At 48.3% G+C, this 25,490-nt stretch overlaps 1 protein-coding gene across 1 annotated transcript; it reads left to right on the top strand.

Moving 5' to 3' along the window:
• OTULIN (OTU deubiquitinase with linear linkage specificity) lies at nt 1-25,490 on the top strand. The gene is made up of 7 exons (XM_045999130.1): nt 1-315; nt 7,248-7,324; nt 12,976-13,070; nt 15,922-16,065; nt 20,600-20,725; nt 22,296-22,565; nt 24,767-25,490. Exons 1-7 carry the CDS (start codon nt 140-142, stop codon nt 24,959-24,961), a joined length of 1,083 nt encoding a protein of 360 aa, XP_045855086.1. The 5' UTR covers nt 1-139; the 3' UTR covers nt 24,962-25,490.

The following is a 25,490-nucleotide window of genomic DNA, read 5'->3' as shown; positions in this document are numbered from 1 at the left end:
GTGCGGAAGCGTCTTGCGCAGCCTCGGAAGCCGGCGGGCTGTGGAACGGCGGCGGCCACGGCCGGGCCCCCCAGCGGGAGGGGCCCCGGATCGCTCGGAGCGGCGGAACCGCTGTGGCGCCGCTGCCGCCGGCGGTCCCATGAGTCGGGGCACGATGCCCCAGCCCGGAGCGTGGCCGGGCGCGAGCCGTGCGGAGAAGCTGGTGCGGGAGGCGGGGGCCGAGTCTCCGGGCCCCACGAGAGCGGCGGCGCGGGAGGGCGGGAAGGCGGCGGCCGGCGGGCAGCCGCGGACCGCGGTGCGGTGCCCAGCCGAGCAGTGAGTCGCGGGGCGCAGCGGGGGCGGGCGGGACCGCCAGGCTCCTTCCCCTTGGGGAGGCTGGGCGTGGGGTGGGCTGGGCTGAGCTGGGGAGTAGCCGGCCGAGAGCCCTTCGCACCCTTGGTTCTGGGTAAGGTCGGCGACGGAGAGGAATTCAGAGACACTTGTGTCCGGTCTTCGTACAAAATGTTTTTCCGCAGGGCCCGGGGCTCGCAATTCTGGTCATCCAGTGCCCCTGTTTCTACATCTGCATAGCTCTAAAGTTAACAGAAAGCTCCAGGAACTTGGGAAACAAACCGGAAAAGCTTACTGTTAGAACTCCCAGTGAATCTTTCCTCCGACCTGGTTGGGGAAGTAAGGCTGCTTCTCTCTCAGCCAAGGGAAAACGGAGCCATGCGACAAGTTTGTTCTTGAAAGGCGCGTCGCCGCTTGATGAGCGCTCCACCTGTTGAGCAGACTTTGGTCGGAGTCTGACCCAATTCTCTTTTGCCCATTAAGGGCTTAACTAGCTGCCCCCCTCCCCCTTTATTTTTAAATAGGAAAGGCAGCGCTGGTTAGATCAGTTATTTAGTGAATTGTAAGGAAGGCAGCACAAACCGGAGGCGTTTATATTTTTAGCAAGGATCTGGGAGTGAGGTGCAGGCAGAATATAGACTTGAAGACGAACTTTTTCTACACTTTCAGGTTCTAGGTACATACAAATGCCTTTGAATTCCAGAATTGATGAAAGCACTCAGATAACCATTCTGACAGCTTAATTGGCTGGCAAGTTGAATTGTAAGGTGTGTTCAAATGTGATTTTTTCCCCCTTTGGGCAAGGGGTCCTTGGTGGGCCTGCTGTGCAGCTCGTGTATTATAATGAAGTAGATGTGCCCGGTTCTTGACGGTGGGCGTTGATCTTCTCATTTATTTAGCACCTAAGGCCTCTGGGATGGTATTATCCACACTTAGTGTGTTAATGGCTACTGGGAAAGATTTGGAGTAGGCAGTCTCAAACTCTTGCCTATGCAGGTAACGTAAGTGAGTGAGGCTGGCCAGGTGTGGACCATGGGTTTCTGGAGAGCTGTGTCCATCACTGTTGGGGTCAGAGTCCAGGAGGTTCTACCTTCTGCTTGCTGAATTTTCTGTATTTCGAGAGTCCAAATAGCCTGAATTTTTAATGAAATATCCTGATTTTTAAAGACTAGCATTTTGTTTTTTAACTGAAACCACTGTGCAGGCCCATGTAGGAACTGATGTTGGTTTGTTCTTTGGGTTAGAGAAAAGGACCTCAGACTCTGCAGAGGTTAAAATAGAATGGGCGGGGAGGGCGAGGGGGGTGTCTTCTGCTTCTGCCCCTCCGCAGCGCATGCTGGTTACTAACTGTTGCTGCTTTCCTCTTGTCCTGGTGGTCAGTGATGTATGTGACTTCCTAGTTAGAGACCCTGCCCCTCAGAAGCTGCACCTTAGCCTTGAGCGGAGCATTCTAATGCCCCTTCTAGATGCGAAATTTTGAATCCAGAACCATGTTTCTAAAAGTATGTATAGTTATTTGGCAAGTTTTTGGATGTGGTTTCCAGAGTCAGAACCTGGGGAAATAGGCGGTGATGGGAAGGAGCACTCTTTCTCAATGAAAAGGTTTTGAGACACACCTCTTACTGCTCTCAGTAGATTTACAGACTTAGTCTGAAAGGAAACTCAGGAAAAAAAAAAAAAAACAGCCTAGGTTTGTCATTTTACACAGGAGGAAACTGAGTGGTGGATTCCAGAGGTGTTTCTCGGCCTGCGAGACAGGGAGTAGGTTTCTGGGCCACGTTCCCTGATGCTTCGATGGGAACATACCCCCATCTTTTTCTGGCTTTCTCAGCAAAACCAGGCAGAGGTACATGATTTATGACTCTCCCCTTACCTCCTCTAGCTCATTTGAGAACCGGAGTTGGCTGGCATCCCCTGGACAAGCCCTGAGGATGGCTCACACGATGGCTTACGGTCTGATTTGAAGAAGTCTTAGGTCAGACCAGATTTGGTTGACTTTTCTTGGAGCTTCCTCACTGTTTCTGTGAGCACATCTGCTGTGTGCTATCCCCTGATCACCCCACCCCTGCATTTGAAACTGAGGCAGTGTCCATTTCTTGCCCTTAGCTAAATAAGCTACCGTTCCTGAGGACCAAGATTTTCCCGAGACATGGTCAGTGGCCAGGCTAGACGAGCTCAGGGAACTGAGAAGCATGACTACTTCAAGGCTGGTCTTTGCCTGCCTGATGGCGGGACATGGTTTGAATCTAGGGTTCATAGGCTGATTGTATGTGGTGGGGAGCATATGTCTGTGAACCCCTCTGAAACTGAAGATGAAATTTGATGTGTATTTGTTTTTCTGGGCTGAGGTTCTGATGGGAGCTATGGATTTTCAAAAGGGCTGTGCACAACGAGTTTTTAAATCATTGTTCTTGGATGTTGCTAATATGCCGTTGTGGGAGTGTGTTTTCCCACTTGTTTCACTCCTTAGCTCCTGTGGGATATGTTTGATGGGGTAGCAGCCATTCCTTCATTCTCTCTTGCCCCTTCTCCAACCTGGAAGTAAAGACTGTTTCAAACCTCATTGTTGAGGATATCTGGGTTGTCCCCAGATACCTCTGGAAGTCACGTGGAGTAGCACGAGCCAGTCATGGAAAGTCCACTTGCAGAAGGGGGTGGAATTTTGGCTTGGGTGCCGGTACTTTCCTGCATTTGATGTGTTGTTCACCCATCTCTACAACCGCTAAGTGGTGGAGAAAGGCTGGGTTGAGTGGTCTTTGCTTTTCCTGTACCTTTGTGGGAAGGTACGTTGGTGTCGCAGTGGTTGACACTGTCTTACCAACGCTGCCTGGGTGATGGGTCTTCTGTGATAGGCCAAGTTAAGCATGAACTGCAACGTTCAAGTTCAGAAAGCTGAACAAAGCCATACTTAGCTTTTTTAGACAACTAAGGGGAACTTAATGCAAATGTTCATAATGGTGAGAGATTCCAATGCTGTCTTGTTAGTTTTGCATATATATTGGAATTGACTTTTTTCATATTACGTGTTGTATCAGAAATTGAAAAATCGGCTCTACAGAGAGGTCTTGCTTCACTGAGCTCTGTGTTTTCAGTTGATAGCTTTTGTTCTTGGCAACAGTATAGTTGTGTCGGTATGTAGTAAGCATTTTTAAATTGAATTTTCAAACATCTTATTGTTATGCAGTTTTTTGAACAGAGCAAGAGAGATTATAACATGGTCTGCAGAGTCATGTAATTTATTCAGTCATGTATATTGCCTTAATATTAAGGTATTTCATCTCCAGTTTAAAAGAAAAGCAGAGCTTGAAAATACACACTTTAAAATAGCAGTGTGCTAAACTAAGAATTTTCTAAGTAGAACGTATTGGATTTTGGTTTTAAAATTTAACTCAATTATGTAATTGAGCCTGACTCACATGCCATGGTCCACAAGAAATCAGGCCATATTTAAGACTTTGTCTTACTTTTCTAGCTATCTGTATGTTTTCTAGAAGGAAAACTTTTGCCATGGTGATCATTTGAGTCTGGGTTTCAGTGGCCTGTTTAGTGCTATACAGTCGACACTTCCCATCCCCATCCCAAGTTGACATATAAACACAAAAGTTCACTAAATTTCTGAAACTGGTCAGTATCAACGATTTTATCTTACAATGCATATCCTTTTTCTTTTCATTATTTCACTATCTTCTCAAAACAAAAAATTCAAACCTCTAGTTTAAATATAATAAATATACAACAAACAAATAATATGTAAATATAAAATATAAATAAATATATACGTGTAATGTATAAATATTTTATTTTGTCATTTTCAGCCTTAATATTTTGATACTTAAAAAGGTGAAAGCAATAGATTATTGAGTGAACTATTTTCCTAAGTAAAATTATTATTTTTCTTGTTCTCACACACACACCTCTCTCTCTCTCTCTCTCCAGCTGGTTGTCCTTATGTGGGATGACTATTTCATTTTGGCTGTTAAATATCGTCTTTTCTGACCATAGTAATTGAATGTATTGCTTAAACTTAAAATTTATTCTCTCTCCAAGAAATTACAGCTTTAGTATCATTTTTATGGTAGCCTTTAAAGGCCATATTACAGTTTCCTTAGTGGCCTTTTAAAGTTAGCAAATGTCCTTGGATATTGTCCTTGGTGGCCAGGGAAGTTAGCAAACATTTGTGCCCAGGATCTGAATGAAATCTGGTTGTGGTTAAAGTAATTTGAATGCACTCGGGCCTCCCATTCACCCATTTCTGCTTTGCTGCTTTTGTATATCTTGAATCAGTGCTTTTTATTTCCAATAATCTCCCTTTGTACTCCGTCTTCCCTTCGCATTTAGTTCTCACGTTGATTTCTTTTCGTTCCATTCCTGCTGGCCTTCGTGGGAATTTGTATGTGTACAAGAGAGGCTTGTTCAGAGAACTTCCTCTGGGCACTGGTGTTGCGCTCGCACTTGGGTTATTTTGCAGATTAAAAAGGAAGAGGACAGAGGTGGAGCCAAACGTGTCGCAGCACAGCCACAGGATTCGCTTGAAGTGTGGTTTTTAACAACACGTAGATTCGTCGTCTCCTAGAACTTAAGACCTGGAAGAGGAACCATGTAGATCGTACAGACCTTGTCTGCTCTTCTCACTTGAAGATGAGGAGAACTAAGGCAGGATTAGGGAAGTGGCTTGCCCAAAGTCATGCTTCTGGTGATGACGTCAAGAAGGTGGTTCACTTGGATGCTTGTTTTGTAGGGTCAGAATTTCTGTCCTGTCTGATAAAGCTAAGGAGGAGGCCAAAAGCTACAGTGAAGTTATTAAAAGAAGAACTAACATATTTAGTCACTTTTTATTTTAGGCATTTGATGTATAGTCCCTCCGAATCCGGTTTTGGTTTGCTTTTACCTCTGGCACGACACCATACCTTTTACGTGGAATCTCATGGGGGTCAGAGAACATGGAAAGTACCTTTTCCTAATACGTTCCCTCAGCCTCGCAGTATTTTTTAAAAAATGGGCACACCCACACCCATACCATTATCTTTATTTAAAGAGAAAAAAAGGAGTAAGAAATGACCACTGGGCGAAGTATTTGTTACTACTGTGCACCAGTGCTGAAGTCTGAGAGTGAGAAAGCTAACTTTTGGGAGAGCCAGTATTTCACATGTGTGCTTCTTCACAGCAGCCTTTTGAGGTGAGTTCTCTCACTGTCCTTTTTGTGGTGGTTAAATTTAGGCCCCTAGAGGTATAGTGACTTCAGTTCCATGGCCACACGCACAGGGCTAATGAGGGCTGGAGCGAGGAGTCGTTAAAACCTGACCTTGTAACTTCGGGGTCCCTGCTCTAGCTCCGGCACTCTGCAGCCGCGTCACCCATCCCGCATGTGTCCTGATGTCGTAGGCGGTGAGTCCTTCCGGCCGGGGGAATGGATTGAGCCGATCCCAGGTGTAAAAGCATACACTAGTGTCGGTCAGGTGTTTGGACTGAAGGGGGGATGTGTAGAGGAATCCTGGAATCCAGGCTAGCGTGGTGGGTCAGGTCCACGTATAGACGTCGCTGCTGATTTGGGAGCCACGAAAGGGTTTCAGTGAGGGGGAAGGTGGGGATGGCAGATTGCGCGCCCCCGTCTGCGGCTCTCAGTATCCCTTCATCTTTCTCTCACTCCTGCTCGCCTCTTCTTCCTCTTTCCCCCTGCTGTGCTGAGCCTTGTACCAGGCGCTGGGCTGTCGAGGCAGTTGGGAATGGGAGTACCTCAGGTCGTTTGCTCAATTCCTTACTTGTTACTAATCTTACTGACTCCTTCCCCTGTCTCCTTGCGCCTGGAGCCTCTGTCTGGGGTGCAGGGTGGGCTGCGCAGCCGTGGGGAGGAAGTGTAGGCAGTTGGGCGTCTGATTACACTTGATGTGCACTTCGGCCAGGTTCCTCCTTTTCAGCTCTGGGGGTCTCCTGTACCCCGAGAAATGCTTGGCACTGCCCGTTGCCGAGCCCCCCTGGGGTTTTGTGCAGGTTTACCGTCTTAACTGTCCAGCACTGTTCCTCCGTTGGCAGGGAGGCTTTCCTGTCCTCAGTCGCTTACCGTTTCTTTGTCCCTTTTTGGACTGTTTGGGCCTTCGCATGTCTTGTGGTTTTAGCAAAGATAGGGTTGGCATTTCTGTTTCTCTTCCTTGTCGGGTTGTGGCTTCTCTTGAGGGGTAAAGGAGATAATCTTTTTTCAGTCCTTGTCTGGCAGCTAGTGGGCTATTCTTTCCTTTTCTAGCACACAATACATTCTTGTTCACTCACTAGAAGAAACTAGAGACTTCAGGAACCTACTGTATAAGTACCAAGTCGATCGGGGGGCGGCACCTCATGTATGTGGGAGAGGGACGTGCTCCACGGAGTGGGGCTGGCTGCTGCAGTGGCGGGGGGGGGGGGGTGTCAGGGAGCAGGAAGAGCCTCGGGAGGGTTTTTAGCTTTGGGGACTTAAAGTGATTGATGGTCTCCTTCCTTGTTTTTGAAGTAGTGATTGTAAAATTTGCTTGTGACAGAATAAAGCGCTTGGCCTGCATTCCTGTGGAAATACTTATATTAGTGCTGTCTCCATTCTTGGAACTTGATAGCATCGGGACAGGGCTTCATTGATAAGACGCATGCTAAGATGCTTACGAATGTAGCTGGGCTCCCAGTCATAGATGTTCCAGTTCAAGTGGCCTCAGAGCCACGCAGCCAGTGGAGCGATGTGGAGATGTCACGTTTAAATTAAGAAGCTCTGAAGTGGAAATACAGAAGCATGAGCATCCGAGGTTTAAGATCGTATTTTATCAGATCATCATCATGTCATATGACAAAAGCTACACTTTTCGCGTCTGATAAGTTTTTAAGCAAGTGCGTATTGTAACGGGAGGGAAATGTCAGTGCAACACATTTTTGAAATGTCTGATTTGGTGTGATTTCAGTGAGGAGGACATGTATCGTGACGCGGAAGAAATAGAAAAGGAGAAAGAATTACTTACACATGAAAAAGGGTTATCAGGTATGTTTGGAATCATTTTATTCACCGAGTTCTTACTGTTTATGGTAGGAAATGCAGTAAGTCGATACAGCCATTTTCATAAAATGCTGAGATGTGCTTGCTAGGAAACGTTCATATGCCTGTGGTCTTAGCTGCGTCTGATGACCCGCTTGCTGAGGTTTGTTTGGGGAGTACTGTTTCTCAGGTTTTAAAGTCGCAATGCGGATATTCTCCCTGTGTTCTTCACATTCGCATCGTTTTTGCCCCTGTGAGGATTCGTTCACTCTCTTGACGCCACCCTCTAGTTCCGTGATTTCCGTCCTATTCTTAGAGGGAGAGTCTGGCGTTGAAATGCACTTTCTATTTCAAGTGGAAGGACTTCTTGGGAAGCTGGCTCCGTGTGTCTTTGCACACAAATGGCCTTGTAAGAGAGAATGATCCTGGGATCAGTAGCGGGACTTCTCTCTCATTTCATGACCTTTTATCCGTGTTTCTGCTCAGTCAGGCCTGCTCTCCCCGCCCAACCCCTCAGATCCCCGTACCCGTGGGCCCGTTGCTGCTAGGAGGAGGCAGGTCCCCTGGCTGCCTCCACTGCAGGCAGGGCCGGCTGGGCTGTCTGGGGAGAAGAGCCCCCTCGCTTCCCTGGCTGGCTCGGGCTGGAGCTGAGGGGGGATGCTGTGCTTGGGGTATCTGCCATACATGATTCACAAGTGACATTTTCTCTCACTGCCTGTGTAACGTACATGTTCCGGTTCGTTCTGAGCACTAGCTTGTGTTTGGTTTATGGTTCACAAAAGTACTGTTGTGTGTGTAGTTAGGAACATATGGTATAAAGTAGGCTTTTGGGTCATTTTGAGGTTTTTTTGAGTCATCCTCACAATGACTTGGCGGAACTCTTGGCTGGGGTAGCCCGGTGGACCAGCTTCTCTGTAGTTGTCCCATCAGGAGTTTTCCTGGGCCACCTGTCCCGGTCCCCCAGGGAACCGCAGAGGAAGCTCTGTTTCTGCTGCCACCCTCGCACCCCGTTTGTGACGACCGTGGGGTCCTTGTTAGTCAGCCTGAGGAGAAAGTGCTCCCTCTGTCGCTGTGTGTCCCGTTGCCTTCGCAGGGACCTCTTGCTTTCTCTGTCACTCTGCAGGTGCTCTGCTGTGGTTCACCCTGTCCTCGGGGGAAGCCCTCCCTCCGCAGGTGTTTCAGCGGCTCGGAGAGCTGTGTCGTTTCCAGCTTTCGTCCGAGGTTGCACCTCAGTCCTTCTGGGGTCATTGCCCTTCCTGAAATAAGGTCCTTCCTGAAATAAGTGCTTCTGCGAGGGGCTGTTCGTGGGAAGCTCTGTTTGCTTGCAAATTGAGTCTCAGCTTGCTTTTTTAAGAACTCCAGATGAGCAGGTTAATCTTTCCGAAGATAAGGTAGTTGACGGTTCTGCAGTCAGACTGATCCTTCGTAGATAGTGTGTCCGTTTTTTCTGTTTTCTCTTTGTCTTCAGTATTCTGCGGTTTCTTTCTGAGGTCTGTTGAGTGTGGACTTTTAAAAGCCTACTGCTTGAGGTCTTTGGAATCCCTCCATGCCTAGTTTTCATTAGTTTGGGAGAATTCGCACCATTATCTTCTTTTCTTGTTCTCCCTACTTACCTGTTTCAGAACTCTAAGTAGATGTTTGCTCGCCTGCTTCAGTCACCCGAGGCTCTTCATGGCATGCCTTTCACAGATACATATTTTTAAATTATTTATTTATTAGAGGTGCCTGCGTGGCTCGGTGGGTTGAGCCTCTGCCTTTGGCTCGGGTCGTGATCTCAGGGTCCTGGGATTGAGCCCCGCATCTGGCTCTCTGCTTGGTGGGGAGCCTGCTTCCCTTCTTCCCTCTGCCTGCCTCTCTGCCTGCTTGTATTCTCTCTTTCTTTGTCAAATAAATAAATAAAATCTTTTAAAAAAATTATGTATTTGTTGGACAGAGAGAGACACAGTGAGGGAGGGAACACAGGCAGGGGAGTGGGAGAGGGAGAAGCAGGCTCCTCGCCAAGCAGGGAACCCGGTGCAGGGCTTGACCCCCCCCAGCCCTGGGATCATGACCTGAGCCGAAGGCAGATGTTTAACGACTGAGCCACCCAGGCTCCCCCATAGATATTTTTTATTGTGTAGCCTCTGTTCCATTCTGGGTAGTTTCTTCAGATCTATTCTCTCTCTCTCTTTTTTTTTTTTTTTTTTTTTTTTTTTTCATTTTTGGAGATGTTCTGGGGGCGCCTGGCTGGCCCAGTCCATGGAGCTTGTGACTCTTTATCTCAGAGTCATAGGTTCGAGCCCCACATTGGGTGTAGAGATTATGTAAAGTCTTAAAAAAAGTAAAAAAAGAAAAGAGAAAGAGAAGTGCTGTTTTCTCCAGATTTGCCTGGCTCTCTTTTTGATAGTTTATTGCCCTTTGCTCATGTTTCTTACTCCTTTTATTTCTTTCAGTATTTAAGACCTACTCCTCTGGGTCTCATAATTTCATTCGCTGAAAATCTTGGCAGGTCTAATTATGCCGGTTGCTGTTTTTGCTTACTTTTCATTTTTCAGAGTTTGAATTGAAAGCTCAGCTTTTGTGTATCTGTGGAGGGCTTGTGCAGTCTGGCCTGAGTGGGAGGGTTCGGCCTTATTCCTGTTGGGCACCCACTGTATCACCTACCCTGGGCCACATTATGTCAGTTTCTAAAATTGAGTTTCCAGGGTCTTGTAGCTAGTCTGAATTCCTGTCCTGACCCTGTATGAGAGCCAGCCTGTGGTCATGAATTCTCAGGGAGACTTCCTCTTTCCCAAGGCAGAGCCCAGGCCAAGGCAGAAAGTTTTCTTACGCTCTCTGTTAGTAAAAAAACAAAACAAACACAAAAAACAAACACTCTTCGCTAACAAAGATGTCCCAGGGTCAGCGAAACTGTGGCTGCCTGGCCAAATTTGATGTGTGCCACCTGGTTTTAAAATAAAGTTTTATTGGAACTCCTGTTGTCCGTGATGGCTTTCACACATGGTAAAGTTGACTAGTTGTGACAGAAACCTTGTGGCCCTCAGAATCTGTTATTTACTCTCTGGCCCATTACAGGAAAAGTACGATTCTTGCCCTGGTCCACCCTCTGACCCCGAGTTCTGGCTTTCTGAAGTTCAGTTTTAAGTTCCCATCTTTCTAGGTTCTGAATCCTTGTCTTTTTTTTTTTAAAGATTTTATTTATTTATTCGACAGACAGAGATCACAAGTAGGCAGAGAGGCAGGCAGAGAGAGAGAGGAGGAAGCAGGCTCCCTGCAGAGCAGAGAGCCCGATGCGGGGCTCGATCCCAGGACCCTGAGATCATGACCCAAGCTGAAGGCAGAGGCTTAACCCACTAAGCCACCCAGGCGCCCCCTGAATCCTTGTCTTTGTCACCATACAGTGTTTAAGGACCAGACCTCCTATTATTTGAACTCGTGATTACCCCTCTGGTTTTTAGCTTCTCCTTTGGGTTTGTTTTGTTTGGTTTGGTTTTGGAGATTTTTTTTGACATTATTAATGTTCTTTCTTGGAAACGATAACAGTCTGCATAGTTTGCATTTAAATGGACGGTCATATACTGTGACTGTCCTGTAGTCTAAGCTGTTTGAGTCTAAGCTATTGAGCTGTCTGTCCTGTGCCTCCGTCTTCTATCCTGAAGGAGGGCATGCAGGGCTGTTGGAGCCCTTCTCCCCAAGAACAGCAGCAGGACGGGGTTTGAAGTATTTTGGTGCCCGCAGCTGTGTGGGCATGCTGTTTCCCACCCCACTGCCTCTTGCAGGCCTCTCATTCAGCAGGGCTTGTGGCTCGTCGCTTGGCCTCCTAACCCGGTGAGGTCCCCTGCCTCCTCTTCTCAGTTTTGAGGCGGTGGACCTGCCCACCGTGACCACGGGCCAGGGCTTACCTTCGTGTGGGCAGGAATGAGGACTGCAGGCCGGGAGAGGCGGAAGGCTGGACTTCGCGCTCGTGCGGTCCTTCCTGGGCTGGAAATGTGCGCGTGTACAGGCTCGTTACGCCTCCTGGTGGGAAAACATGGCCTAAGTGATGGTCTCAGTTCTGGATGTTTGCTCTTCCTCCTACTTTGTGGGGAGGTGAGTGAGAAGGCAGGTGCAAGGAATTCTTCCTTCCACTGAGTAGACCCTAAAAAAATGTTTCTTGAATCCAGACACTGATGGGTCTGTATTTAGGATGGGCTGCGTGGCTCCGGCATTTGTGGTCTCGGCATAGTGTGCTTCAAGGGTGTGTCACTCGTACGCCAGTCCTGACGTACACCGCAGGATGGTCTGTAACCTGCGGGGAGGACTTCATGCTCCTCACTCATCCCTGCCTCCATCACACCCTGGCTTGTCGGTGCCCAGAGTCTTTCCTTCTTCAGTCACCTTCCAGTCTGTCCAGGACAGGATCTGGGTCTTCACTGCCTTCGTAACCCTGGTTTCCAGCTCAGTGCCTGGCGCATGGTAGACATTGAGTAAATATGTGTCGTTAACTTACATCTTTCCTCAGGAGTAAGTACATTGTAAGGTACTTCTGTCTTTGTATCTTGATTTCCTTGCTAACATTTACTTCTTCAATAATTTAAAAAGGAAGTCAAGCTATGCCTGAGAATTGCTTCACTTTCTTCCTAAAGCACACATACCCGTGTGTGCGTGCATGTATACCACAAAGTCAACCCCCAAACCTTGTATGTTGAGGAGAATCTAAAGCCCAGTTTTTTTATTATGTAATTTTTCTGATTGCAAGTTGGATTTTAAATGTCTTACAAGATCAAGTGAAGTCTGTATCTCAGCTAACATTTAGAGCTTCATTAGTTTCTGGCTTATTAATAGTTTGTAGCCTTTTGGGATGAGGGCAGAGTACAAATAAATAAAGACACATTTTTTAGTAGGTTTTATCTCTTTGTATAATGAATATAAAAAAACTAAGTAACAATCATTAGGTGTATTTTTTCATAGCTCAGACTCCTGCACAGTGGGTTTGAGTGGAATGGTACTCACTTCGTGTCAGTGAAGCTCCGAGCGCTAAGGACACAGCTGAGACACAATAAACCCTTGGCCTCAGAGGACCTCGTGCTTTACTGTGTTTGTGGATGTGGGTGGGAGTGGGAGTTTAGGGAGAAGTGGAGAAAAAGAAACATGTCAGGTGTTGTTGATCAGTGCCTAGAAGAAAAACAAAACCGTGTAAGGGGACTAGAGGGAAGGTGTGTATGTGTGAAATGATATTTGGGTTTTGGGCGACGTTAGAGCGGAGACCTGTAGGGAGTGCCGGAGCCCCGCAGTATGTGGGAGAGGTCCGGGGGAGGCCGCAGGTCGGGCTGGAGCAGTCAGTGTAGGGAACGGCAGGAGCCGAGGCCAGAGAGGCAGTGGCGGGGGGCAGGACAGGGGGCCCCTGTAGGAAGTGAGGACATCGATGCCAGTCCCGTGGAGGCTCTGGAGCTCTCAGAACTCAGGAGTGGTGGCAGTTGTCTGAAGTTTTAAACGCATCGCTGTGGCTGCCGCGTGGAGAAGGTGTGGTGACGTGGGAGACCCACTGGAAGAGCTCCGGGGAGTGAGCGGGTGGTGGCAGGTAGTGGCGGGATTCCGGGTCTTTTTGGAAGGAAGGTAGAGGAAGGGTAAAGCAGTGCTGTTATTCCGATGGTGCTTTGTTCCCTTACCCACCCAACCCCCTTTCGGTTCTTCCGCAGAAGCCAGGTTAAGTGTAGCTCCTGAAATGGACATCATGGACTACTGCAAGAAAGAATGGCGGGGAAATACACAAAAAGCCACATGTATGAAGAAGGTATGATGTCTGGATACACGAAGTTTCAAGTCTTTCAAGTAGTCTGTCATGAGTAATTACGTAATACGTCCTTTTATATTTTTAGATGTGGTTACAACAACCGTTCTTAGACTAGGTAAATATTGGTGTTCTAACTCTAGAGATGAGGAAACAGACTCCAAAGGTAAGGGGCTTGTCTCGAATCACAGTGTTAACGTAGGGCCGGCTTTAGCTGTTCAGTATCTCCGTTTCTTTGAACAGTACGATGCCATGCTGTTCAGAGTGGGCCGGCCGTTCCTTGTCCTCTTGGGGTCATTTGGGAATCTCCTTCTGGCCTTTTGTGTTAAAAGCTTTAGGGACGGGACCGGCAGATGCCATCCCAACTGCTGTCCCTACCTGGGTCTGGTCTCCTGCCCTCCTGTCCGAGGGGCCTGGGCTCTCCCACACTCCCTGTGCCGAGGGATGTGAAAACTACTTCCTTTGTTTAAGGTGTCCCTAGAGCTGCCCCTCCTGGTCCCATCACCTGATTGACGACTCTTAGGGAGGGACTCCGGTGCCGTGGTCCCCCGTGGCTGGGCTGGCCACTGTGCAGCCGGGCCCCCTCCCGCTGCACGCTGCTCGAGACCACCACCCTCTTGGTTCTGCCCTCGATGGAGCCTGAAGCCAACATTCCTTAGTGAGTGGAACGATGTGAAGTTGCTACTCTCTGACCATTTCTGAACTACAAAAATGGCAGTTTTGACCTAAAATGTCCACCACCACTTAGAACCTTTGGGTTTATCCTTTGCTCGTTTTTTTCTTGGGACTATTTACATTATGAACTTGAATGTGCTTCTTTTATGTTAGAGATAGTGGCCTGTCATATTTGATAGAACTATGTTTTGTTGCTTACATCTATATGGTTCAGGATTTAAAATTTTTAAATATTTATATATATCTGTGCTTTTCCTCAGAGCTGTTTTTACCGCAAACAGTATGCCCCTTGCACGTGCACCGCAGCGCTCCCGCCTGCCGTGAAATGGGCCGGCCTTCCGCACGTAGCGGCTGCTGCAGTCTGAGAGCCCGCGCTAGCTTTGCTCCCTGCCGGGTCGGAGCTGTGGGCTCGCTGTGTCTCGGGCACTCGGCAGGGAGCTCAGTCATGAAGTGCCTGGGACATGAATGTTTACATTTGTGAGGCCGCCTGCTGAATGCATAAATTCTGGCCACTTACAGGTTTTCCAGACTTGAGCCCTGTATCAAATGAGATAACCAGGAGGCTGGATACCTAACATATGTTTTCTCATCTTTTCCAGAAATGCTTTCCCTGACTTCCGGTTTTATTTTATGACCTCAGCCTCTTTAAAGGATCTAACAGTTGGCACCTCAGGGTCCATAACTCGAAAGTATTTCTGAAGTTATCCACATCGTCCATATTTTGGAACTCATGCTAAAACCCTTTCTCTGTGATTTTAGTTTGAGGGAACGGTTTGACCATGTCATCGGACTCTTCCAGTGACCAAATACTCAAAGGCACATCAGTTGGACTAGGGTCACTTTGGGGCCCGTGGCAGTAATTAGAGCACCTCAGGGGCCTCAGTTTGGATCTCAGTTCTTTTTTTTTGTCCTTATTTGTCTTACAGTTAACTTTGTTTTTTTGCAAGTAAGTTTGTATAAACCCAAATACAATTTTCGAAGTTTGATTGGCCTCTGAAATAGCACCAGTGATTTATGCATTTGGAAAATGTAGTTCCGGTTGGGTCAGCCGTTGCGAGTATTCCCAGGGTGACCAGGAGTCTGCCCAAGGGCAAAGGTGTGTCACCGGCCCTTAGTATGTTGCAGCGATTGGAGCGCTGAATGAAAACTCGACTCACACCCACTGAGGTCATCCTGTGACTCGAACCTCGAGAACAGCTAATAACGAGGGCCCCGTGCTTGGGCAGAGTCTGCATGGCGCCCACCCCACGACGAGGGCGATGCTCCTTCCTTTGTGTAAGTGCAGGCTAGAAAGCAGAGTCTCAGGTGACGGTCACGGCGGAGCAGGAGGAGCAGAAGGGCCCCCAGAGCAAGGCTAGTGCAGTGCAGAAGGCAGCAGGTTGATCTTGACGCGCGAGCATAATCCCACCGGAGAAATCCCGTTGTCCCGTGCCCGTGGCCCATTGTATGGTGGCTGTTTTCGCAGGATGCTTCACAGTGGTCCGTTTGTATGGCTGTTCTGAGTGACAGGGTGTATGTCACTCAACATTTTCATGTCCTCGTTTTGCTTCCAGACCGAATGACACTTAAATCCACTTTGTAAAGAATCTGATAGAATTCTCCAGACATCTCCTTTTACTCTACCATGGAAACTTGGGATTTTTAAAAAAATTTTTTAAAATACAGAGGTATAAACTTAGTACTTCTCTGTTCTTTCCCGTCTCTTCAGTAGAGTTAGGGTCACTTTTAATGCAGATTAACCCCCTCAGAATGTCAGTTATCAATAAGTGAGTATTATAACCATTGTTTAGAGAGGGACGTGTAACTCCTGACCTCGGGGTTGGCTAGTGTTTTCATAATATTTGATATATTTTATCAAATGATAATTTGTAATTATTGGTCTTAATGATTATTAATGATTATTAATCTTGATTATTAATAATGCTTAATAAATGATATATTTATGTGTTCCTGTGTGTTGTATCTGTTACATACGCTGATGTTTTGTACAGTATTAACATTTGGTAATTTCTTTAGACTAGTAAAGAAGGGAGTTAGAATGGCTTATGTGAGAGACTCAGCCAGCCTTGTTTTCATCCTTCCAGTGATGAGAAGCACGTTTTTCCCCGTAGGAATAAAGCTTTCCGTACAGTCTGAAGTCAGTAATGACCATTTCAAATTCTCTGATGCTTTTACCCAGGGCTACGAGGAAGTGTCTCAGAAGTTCACCTCCATCAGGCGCGTCCGCGGAGATAATTACTGCGCGCTGAGGGCCACGCTGTTCCAGGCGATGAGCCAGCCGGCGGCACTGCCCCCCTGGCTGCAGGACCCGGAGCTCACGCTGGTACGCTGCTGCTGCAGGTTTGAGTCCACCGTGTTTCCGATCGTTTCTGTGAGAAAGCTCCCTCCTCAGCCTGGGCTGGGTGCCGGTACTGTCCGCAGTGTGACGTCAGCATGCGGCTTGATTTGGTTTTGGGTGGCAGAGATGATTTTGCATAATAAAGTGACCAAGGATGATTGCACTATCCCCGAAGAGAAACGTGGTAAAATGTATTTGAACGGTTCTGCCGGATTCGAGAGCTGGTGTTTGTGGTCTGTAAAAAGCACTTCGGGGTAGTTTGGCTTCAGCGTTGCTGTCTGCAGTAAGCGGGAGGTACGCTGGTCATCCGAGCGCCTGGCGGGGTTTTAGGACCACATTCTGGTTTCGGCTCCAGTTCAAGCAATGAGCACCTTCTGCGTTGTGTTAAGAGGATCAGTGTAGGGGGTGGCTCGTGTCACCCCGGGAGGGGCTTCCTGGGAGGTGAGGGTCATGGGATGTGTCCCGTGCCTGGCCTTAGTTTTAAATCGGCAATGTGGTAGTGACGCCTTAGGATGTCGTGTCAGTGTGACTTGTGTCTATGACCTATGTCAGATGAAGTCCCATGATAGGTTGGATGATAGAATATCTCAGAGCGTCTGGTGGGCAGAACTGATAGTAAGATGTTCATCGGAAGAAAATTGGAAGCGCTGTGCTAAAACACGCGCACATGCACGCACACACACAGACACACCACAGACATTAACAAAACCCAAGAGTCTTCACAGTGGTAGCTCTGCCTTAATGGCAGCTTACGAAGGTCATCCGGATGAATTGACTGGCGGCTGACCGAGGTCAGCAGGATGAATTGATGGCAAGCGCAGTCCGAGCCCACATGACATGTGGCCGGCAGTGAGAATGAAGCCTCGTCTTGAACACTTCTAAACCACAGGCAGTGACTGTCCCATCTTGAACTGGGCTGGTTAGATCCCGTCTCAAGGGTTTGTGGCCGTGTCCTCAGTACAGATGGGAGTGTGACCAAGAGATTCCTCTTGATCAGGAGCTGTTGAAGGAGCTGGGGTATTTGCCCGGAATCAAGATGCTTTTAGAGGAAGCTGGTTGCCCTCTAAGTTTGAGATTAGGTACACGAGAGGTCACATGGCTTGAAGGGCACAGGCCGTGTTCTCGTTCTGGCCCTTCCACCAGTCTTCCCTCAGAAAGCCCAGCTCCCACAGGGACTTGAGTGCGTGCGTGATGGTGCAGCGGGACTGGCAGAACCAGGCGTGCAGACCGAGGGGGTGTGTGGCTAATGGAGACCACAGTGTGCCCCTTGGTGGCAGGGCACCTGGACCATCTGGCCTCCGGAGTGGGGTCTCCCCATCTCCAGTACACCTTGTGTGACTGTGATAAGTAACCTCTTTACTAGAAAATATATATTTGATAACATACTTGCTTAAGACCAGCAGATCAAGGAATACCTAATTGCTGCCAAACAAGACAGTCCTACAGGAATTGGGTAATGAAAGTCATTTCTTACTCATTTTCCTGATACATGAGAGTAAGATGTGTCCCGTCATAGTAAATAAAACCCTGCGTTCCCTTCAAGCTTGGAGCTTGGGCTACACTTTGTGTTAAAGATGGCATAGGCCTGCCGTGGGAAACACTTGGGGCAGAGTCAGTGACAGTCGGTCTGTCTCCATTTACCCTGACCCTTGATCCTTCCACAATGCGCAGGGCCTCCTCTGACCACTACCCCGCGCCCGGTGACAGTCTTCTATTCTGGTTGGTTGGGAGCACAAGCACCTTTGGTTACTGTGTGTCCATGGGGCTTCTAGAAGTGTGGAAGTGCTGACCACTTCTGGGGACACAGAAAAGCCGCTCTCAGCAGGCAGCTTGAAGGGATCTAGTTTTGCACCGTTCGGGCCTCCTGAACAGCACTGGCTCTACATTAATGCATCTCTTCTGCGTTTGGGGTCAGAGAGGTCCTGGGGCACCGAAGTTTGTGGGTGAGTCTGTGGACTCAGAACCAGCATCGGCCGGTGGCCTGTAGGCCGTGCACTGCTGGGCATCTCGACCTCATCGAGAATTTGGGCAAGCCCGCAGAAGCCCTGCTTTGTCACCGAGGCACAGGCACCCTTTAGCTAGCTGATCTGCTTCTGTTTGCAGATTGAAATGTGTTCTCTGTAGCATTTTGCCATTTTCCCTCTCTTCGAGAATGTCCTTGGTTTTAGAACATTAAAGGGAAAGAGGAAAGCTAGGCTGAGAGAACTTCCCCTTAATCTGAGCTCAGTGAAAGAGACCCTTTTCCTGCCCAAACTTGTCTCCTCTGACCTGGCTTCGTCCGCATCTTGGGAGGTGGAGCTTTGCCCTCGCTGCCCCTCTCGTCCTGCCCTGCTTGGGTTCCCTTGTCCGGGTCCCAGTCTCCGGGACTTAACTGCACTTGATCCTCTGACCCTGACACCAGCATTGGAAGTGGCTTGGTCTGACTGTTCTTAAACTTGAGGGCAGCGCCTTGGTCCCTGAGAGGGAGTCTCGGTCAGGGCAGGGATCCTTTGGTTTCCAGGTTTGCCAGATTTTAGAGTGTCTCTGAGCAGGCGGTACCTGGGACAGTGTTTGTTTGCTGGAGCTCTTTTTTATGAGTTATTTTTGGGGACACATCTCTGTTACCCCACAGTCCTTTTAATCATGGTGAGGGTGTCAAGAGTTAAAGACAACTTCTTGGAGAAAGCAAGTGGTTTTATAATGTAGGCACAAATGAAATTCCATTGAAGCTAATTACCGACCTGGTTTTTGAAATATTTCCAATCATGGTTTCTTGTTTAAATCTTGTTACCTGCTTAAATCTCTCTTGTTCTGACAAAAGCCCCGTCTCTTTGTGTGTCCTAGAAGAGTGGGTATGTATGTGAGTTCTGTGTACCGTGACTCTGGAAAGCATTCAGGGTTAGATCTCCTTTTTTATTCCTGAATTAATCATTGCAAATGCATTATTCTTTTCTCATTATTTCTTTCTCATACCTTGTTTTTGGACTTTCTCCAGGACCTCCACATCTCCCAGAGGCCTACAACCCTGAGCTAGGTCATTACGCTGGCAACGGTTTGCCCAGTGTGTGGAAGGAACGAGGTTTCAGGGTTTCGCTGTACGTAGTTGGAACTTGGGCTCTTCCAAGTGGTGCAGTTGTGTGTTGTGACTGCTGCTGGGGTACGTGCAGTGTCACGTGAAGCTCCGATGGTCTTCCAGGCTTCTCTCTACCCCACTTCTCAGCTGACGATCTGGTACTTCCCGCTCCGCACTCTTCTTGTGCCCAGCTGTGATTTCAGCTTATCGCCACTTGGGGGCATTTTAGGTTCTGGTGATAAATCTGAGAACCCGAATGGAAGGTTCCCCGAAGAACCACCCATGTGTTGCCAAAATGCTGGGCGCTGTGGGCACAGAGCTGGGCTGGTGGTGATAAGACGGGGAGAGCGCAGCCCCTCCGCACTTAGTGAGTGTAAATTGCCGTCACCGTGGTAACTTTCCCTGAAGAGCAGTGTACATCCGTGCGTGGTGCTGGCTTTTGCAGAAACGAGACCACCTTTGTTTCCCAGGATGGCTGCGGGTTGAGAAGGTGGACCTGGAGCCACCCTTTGTGAAGGGGCCTTTGGAGGCTTAGATTCCCCGGGAACCGAACACAGGTGGCCTCATTTAAAACTCTTTTTGACTGAGACAAGTCCATGTTCCACGCAGGACGCTGTAGGAACGAATTCTTCTCTACTGATCCTTTGACTCAGTGAACTTTCTTTTCCTGTCTGGGTGTTTCAGCAGTGAAGGGACGTGCCTGTGCCCAGCCTCGTGATGCATTTTCTCCTGACACACCCGGGACTCGGGGGGTGGGGGGCGGCGGGGGTCGGAGTTCCCATGCTGTCATCCGTCATGTCGTGTCCCAGCTTGCCTTGCAGACTCCAGATTCTGTGGATGACTAGGGGAAAACAAAATAAAACATGGTCCAGGAAGAAAAGGAACCGGGGAAGGAGCAGCTCAGCTGTCCCTTCTTTAATGAGCTGGGCCCCCGCAGCTGTTTACCGCCCCCCACGCTGCTTCCCGCTGTGGTTTTGTCTCACTGTACTGAGGAGGCAGTTAAACTAGGGACACATTGTTTTTGTGAATGTTGAAGCTTCTGAGGATATGTGGTGATATGGGAAGTTAGACTGTATTTTTCTAATCAGGAAAGAGTCAGGTTTTTACTTGATCCTGGACCATCTTGCCTGCCCGAAGTGCTTTCCTAAGTGGGACTTTAGGGAGTGGCAGGGAGGCTGTCCGTGACCCCAGTAGCTACCTGGGTGGTTTGTGAAGACACGTCAGGGATGCTGCTTTAATGTCCCCTCACAAAGTGCTGTGGAACGTTCTGGGTGTGGTGGGAGCTGAGCAAGCTAGATTGTGCCTCTGTTATCTCAGCCGGAACCACCATTTCTCTGCAGCGGACAAACGTGCGGCAATTAATTCTGGAAACAAAGGTAGGTGTTGTAGGCTTTGTGGTTTCTGCGGGATCCTGTGGTGGATTTCTGGGAACGCTAACACCTCTCTTTCTGTTTCCTGATAATCCAGTTACCGGAAAAGCTCATAAGCAAATACAACTGGATCAAGCAGTGGAAACTTGGACTGAAATTTGAGGGGAAGAGCGAGGACCTGGTTGATAGAATTAAGGAGTCCCTCACGTTGCTAAGGAAGAAGGTTTGGAATCTGTAGTTGTTTTTTCTCTGAGAAGTGCAAAACTCTCACTCCTAATCGTCCCAGCAGACCACTTCTTAGTCCTCACGGACTGCATTGCCAAATGCCCGTGGCTCACAGTTAGACAACATGATTTAAATGAACACAAACCCTTCCTGTGAAGTCTTTGGTAAAATCGAGAAATATCAACACCACTTATTATGTTTAGTGAAACATTTAACTTTCTTAAAAGGAAACCTTCAATGTGGTCTTTGTTTTAAGTCATACTGACAAGTTTCAGGGGTAGTCTGTATTTAGTCTCTATTTCTTAAGAGTATTACCAGTGACGTGAATGCGTATTTATAAATTCTTTCCAACTATGTTCATGTTTTAAGTTTCTGTCCCTGTTTACTAGACTTGTTTTCATTTGTGAATGATTGTCAGAAACTTGTCTTCATTTTTTCTTTAAGATTTATTTATTTTAGACAGAGCATGAGTGGAAAGGGCAGAGAGAGAGAGACTCTCAGGCAGACTCCCGCACTGAGTGTGGAGGCCAAGGTGGGGGGTCCTTGATCTCATGATCCTGAGATCATGATCACAGCTGAAACCAAGAATTGGATGCTTAACTGACTGTGCCACCCAGGCATGCCAGTAACTTGTCTTTTGAAAAGTGCCTTGAGGGTTTCTCTGAAACAGAATTGTAGGGCACACTGATTCCCAGTGATTTGGTTATTAAAATACTCCCTTTCTGGAGTATTCCATGGGTTTTGGAGGTCCTGCTTGGACACTGGCCCATGCAGACTGCTAGGTTGCTTGACTTAGAAGAGCTTAAAGCTCTCCCACCAGGAACCCCAAGTTCAGAGCCTGCTGATTGCTTCAGGCTTTGTAGATCGCGGGGAGCCTGGTAAGGAGGCATCAGATGGCTTTCAGGGGCCCTTCAGTACTTACCCCGGTGTTGATCTGTTTCATCCAGTATGGTCTGCCACCCGGTTAGACTTTCAGCTCCACGAGGATCTGCCCTGCTCCCTCCTTTTCACCCAGTGTCGAGCACCAAGCCTGAGCACAGTAGGCATTTGGTAAATACATTGTTTGGTGAATGAACTGAGGGCCTTGACCTCCTAGAACCTAGTTTTTATTTACAAACCTAAGTGTTTCATGGAAGGTCTAGCACTTAAAAACTTGTGACAGGAGAAGGAAACGGCTTCTATTCTCTTTGCCTTTTGGAATGGAGCATGGGTTTACAGGGGTAGGTATCTAGGATCTAGGGTAGGTGAGGGCTGAGAGCCCTGGAAGTTATTTCCGATTGGTCCAGTTTCATCGTCTTGGAAGTTAGGGGAGTTGAAAGCTCCATCCCGCGGCATCAGTGCTTCTCCTTAGTGCACTGTACTACTGTTTCATTCTAATGGGGGAAAAGCTGAGTAAGGAATCTGTGCGTTCTAAAGAGTACCACTGTTCGAGCTAGAAACTTGAATGTTGTGAGCATGGGTACATGACCCGTGGTCGCCTACTTTTGAAAACAATTTTGTGCTCATAGTATGAAATATACCAGGGGTTTTTAGAGCAGACGTTTAATTGTTATGTAACTTTCTTGTAGTGGGCAGGCTTGGCGGAACTGAGAACGGCCGAAGCGAGGCAGATAGCTTGTGATGAACTGTTCACAAATGAGGAAGAGGAATATAGCCTCTATGAAGCTGTAAAATTTCTAATGCTAAACAGAGCCATTGAACTATATGATGATAAAGAGAAGGGAAAGGAAGTACCATTTTTCTCCGTGCTCCTGTTTGCTCGGGACACATCGAATGATCCTGGTCAGCTGCTAAGGAACCATCTAAACCAGGTGGGACACACCGGTGGCCTTGAACAGGTAAGTTGTGCCTTTGAATATGTATTAGTCCAAAATGGCAGCTTTAATCATTAAACATTATATCACAGTTTTTGTAGGCCAAGAATTTGGAGCAGCGTCGGTGTGTGGTTTTGACTCAGGGTCTCAGGAGGGAGCAGTGGCGTGTGGTTCAGGACTGTAGTCACCCGAGGGCTCGATTGGGCTGGAGGATTCACTCCCCACATGGCGCAGCACGCGGCTGTTGGCAGCGCCCTCGTGGGTAGTTAGAAGGAGGGTTTAGTTTCTTGACACGTGGGCCCTCCCATAGCGCTGCCTGAGAGTCCTTGGGACACGATGGCTGGTTTCTCCCAGACAGTGAAGCGATCCAAGAAGAGAGCCAGGAAGAAGCCACAGTGTGCTTTAGGATCTCATCTTGGAAGTTACATACTGTTATATACACCATTAAAAACAAAGTCACTAAATCCATCCCACACTCGAGGGGACAGAGCATCAGCCCATCCACCTTCTAGAGTGAGGAGGGCAGAAGGATTGAGGGTCCGTTTTGTGACCACCATGTTGATTTCAGCCTGGACTTGCTTCTGCGGGATGCTGGATGGGATCAGCACGCTTGCACCTGGCCGGCTGCAAATAAATGCAGCAAAGGGTCTTACTATTTAATCATGGCAGCCAGAGCCATATTAGATAGTGTCCTTAAAAATAGAATTGGAGTCACCTTAGCCAGTAGAGAGCAGCCTGCTCTGGGATCTTTTCCGCATATGCTGAGTTTGGAGTTCTGCACAGAGACCCCGTGCGCTACTGTCCCCTGACTGACCACACCCCCCCGCCGTGTCTTTGGTGTGTGCTCGCTGTGTTATCTCAAAAAGCTCAAGTCTTTGTTAGTGGAATAGCGAGCTACGAAAGTAGCATTGAAGGCTGTCCATCCAAAGCGCAGCCTCGGCGGTGTGTAGCAGAGGGCAAAGGCTCATGGTCACGGCCGGGTCAGGCAGGATTGAAGAGGACTCCTTCAGACAGTATCTGCACTCAGAGAGCATAGGCTCCTTCCGTCTCCGGAACCGCAGCCCTTCCCTTCCACACAGAGCTTGGGGCGCGGTGGTTTGCGTGTTGGACCGAAGTTTGTTCTTGAGGAGTCCTCACAAAATCTGTAATGCGAGTCCCATTTTTAAAACATAACAGCTGTATCGAGATACAATTTACATACCAAAAAGATGATCCTTTTGAAGTGTACAGCTCAGCGGTTTTTAGTGTGTTCATAGAGTTTTGCAACCATCGCTGTAATCTAATTTTAAACTGTTTTATCACCCTAAAAGAAACCCCACACCAGTTGGTACTAATTCTGCCTCCCCTAGCCCTAGGCAGCCACTAGTCTACTTTCTATTTTTGTAGATTTGCCTATTCTGGAAATTTTGTAAAAGCGGAATTGTATAATAGGTGGTCTTTTGTGGCTTGCTTCTGTCTCTCAGCCTCATGTTCTCAAGGCTCGTCCATATTGCAGCACGCGTCCCAAACAGTATTCCAGCGAGTGGACGGACCGCAGTCCGTCAGCTGACGGATGTTTGGGGTCTTTCTGCTTTCTAGCTACTATGAGTAATCCTGTTGTGTGGACGCATGTTTTCGTTTCTCTCGGCTAGATACCTGGGATGTACTTCTTTTTTTCTTCAGTCGAAGTTCGTGTAACGTAGAACTTACCATTTTAAAGTATATGACTCAGTGGCTCTCAGTACATTTATCAAGGTCCAAAGTATTTTCGTCACCCCTGAGAGAAAGCGTTGTACCTGTTAAGTAGTTACTCCTCACTATTACCTGTTTGAGTATAACTGTTCTAGTGCGAGTGAAGGGGAGTCTCCCTGTGGTTTTGATGGGTGACGGTCTGAGGACCCTTCATGTGCTCATTGTCCACTTGCTTATCCTCTTTGGATTAATGTCTTTTCTGTTCAGATCCTTTGCCCAGTTTTCAAACTGGTCGTTTTTTTAAATTGTTGAGTTAACAAAAGTTCTTTATATATTCTGGATGCAAGTCCCGTAACAGATGTTTAGCCCACTTTTGACGGTCGGCTTATTTGGGACAAGCATGTCGAGAAGGCTGGGGGCCGGGCCTGCGCGGGGGAAGACAGGTTGCGGGGTGGCTGGGCCTCGCGCTGCCCCGAGCTCGGGGCTGGAGCAGGTGGCGAGCCGCACCTGGCCCGGCGGCTTCCCTCCGCACAGCTCTCTGCTCTCTTCCCCAGGTCGAGATGTTCCTCCTCGCCTATGCCGTGCGCCACACCATTCAGGTGTACCGGCTCTCCAAGTACAGCACGGAAGAGTTCGTCACCATCTACCCCACCGATCCGCCCCTGGACTGGCCGGTGGTGACGCTGATCGCCGAAGACGACCGGCACTACAACATCCCCGTCAGAGTGTGCGAGGAGACGAGTCTGTGAGGGGCGCGCCTGGACAGCCTGGCCACGCGGCCGAGGTGCACAGGCCACGCTTGGCTCGGGCCTTGGGCCTCCGGGTCTCTTAGAAGGCCTGTGGGACCTCTTGGGCCCTGTGAGCCAGGCTGGACAGGGCTGTTCTGAGGACAATTTCTGATAAGAATTAACTGAGTGTTTTCCCTCATCTCGGATGCAATAAGTTTCGGGGGCCTTCAGAGCACTTCTTTGGGAGGTACAGACTGTGTCTTCTCCGTAAAGCAAATCTCTGGTATCAGAGGAGACTCATTTTGGAAAGGAATGTGTTCTTTATGTCTCAGAATCAAACTCTTTTTAACTGTAAACTGGCTGTCCGTTTTTTCTAAGATAGTAATTTTTTGTGTTGGTGGTAATGGGTGTCTGTAGGCCCTTCCGGTGCACTTGAGCTTACGTGACCTAACTCTGGACGGCGTCTGTCACCAGCGCGGTCGTTACGGCCTCTGACAGTGTTGCTGATCAGTGGTTTGGATTTACATATTAATTGAAGCTATTCTAAGCA

Source organism: Meles meles, chromosome 3 (assembly GCF_922984935.1).
Source record: "Meles meles chromosome 3, mMelMel3.1 paternal haplotype, whole genome shotgun sequence".
Classification (NCBI taxonomy): domain Eukaryota; kingdom Metazoa; phylum Chordata; class Mammalia; order Carnivora; family Mustelidae; genus Meles; species Meles meles.
This window is presented reverse-complemented; position numbering and strand designations above follow the sequence as displayed.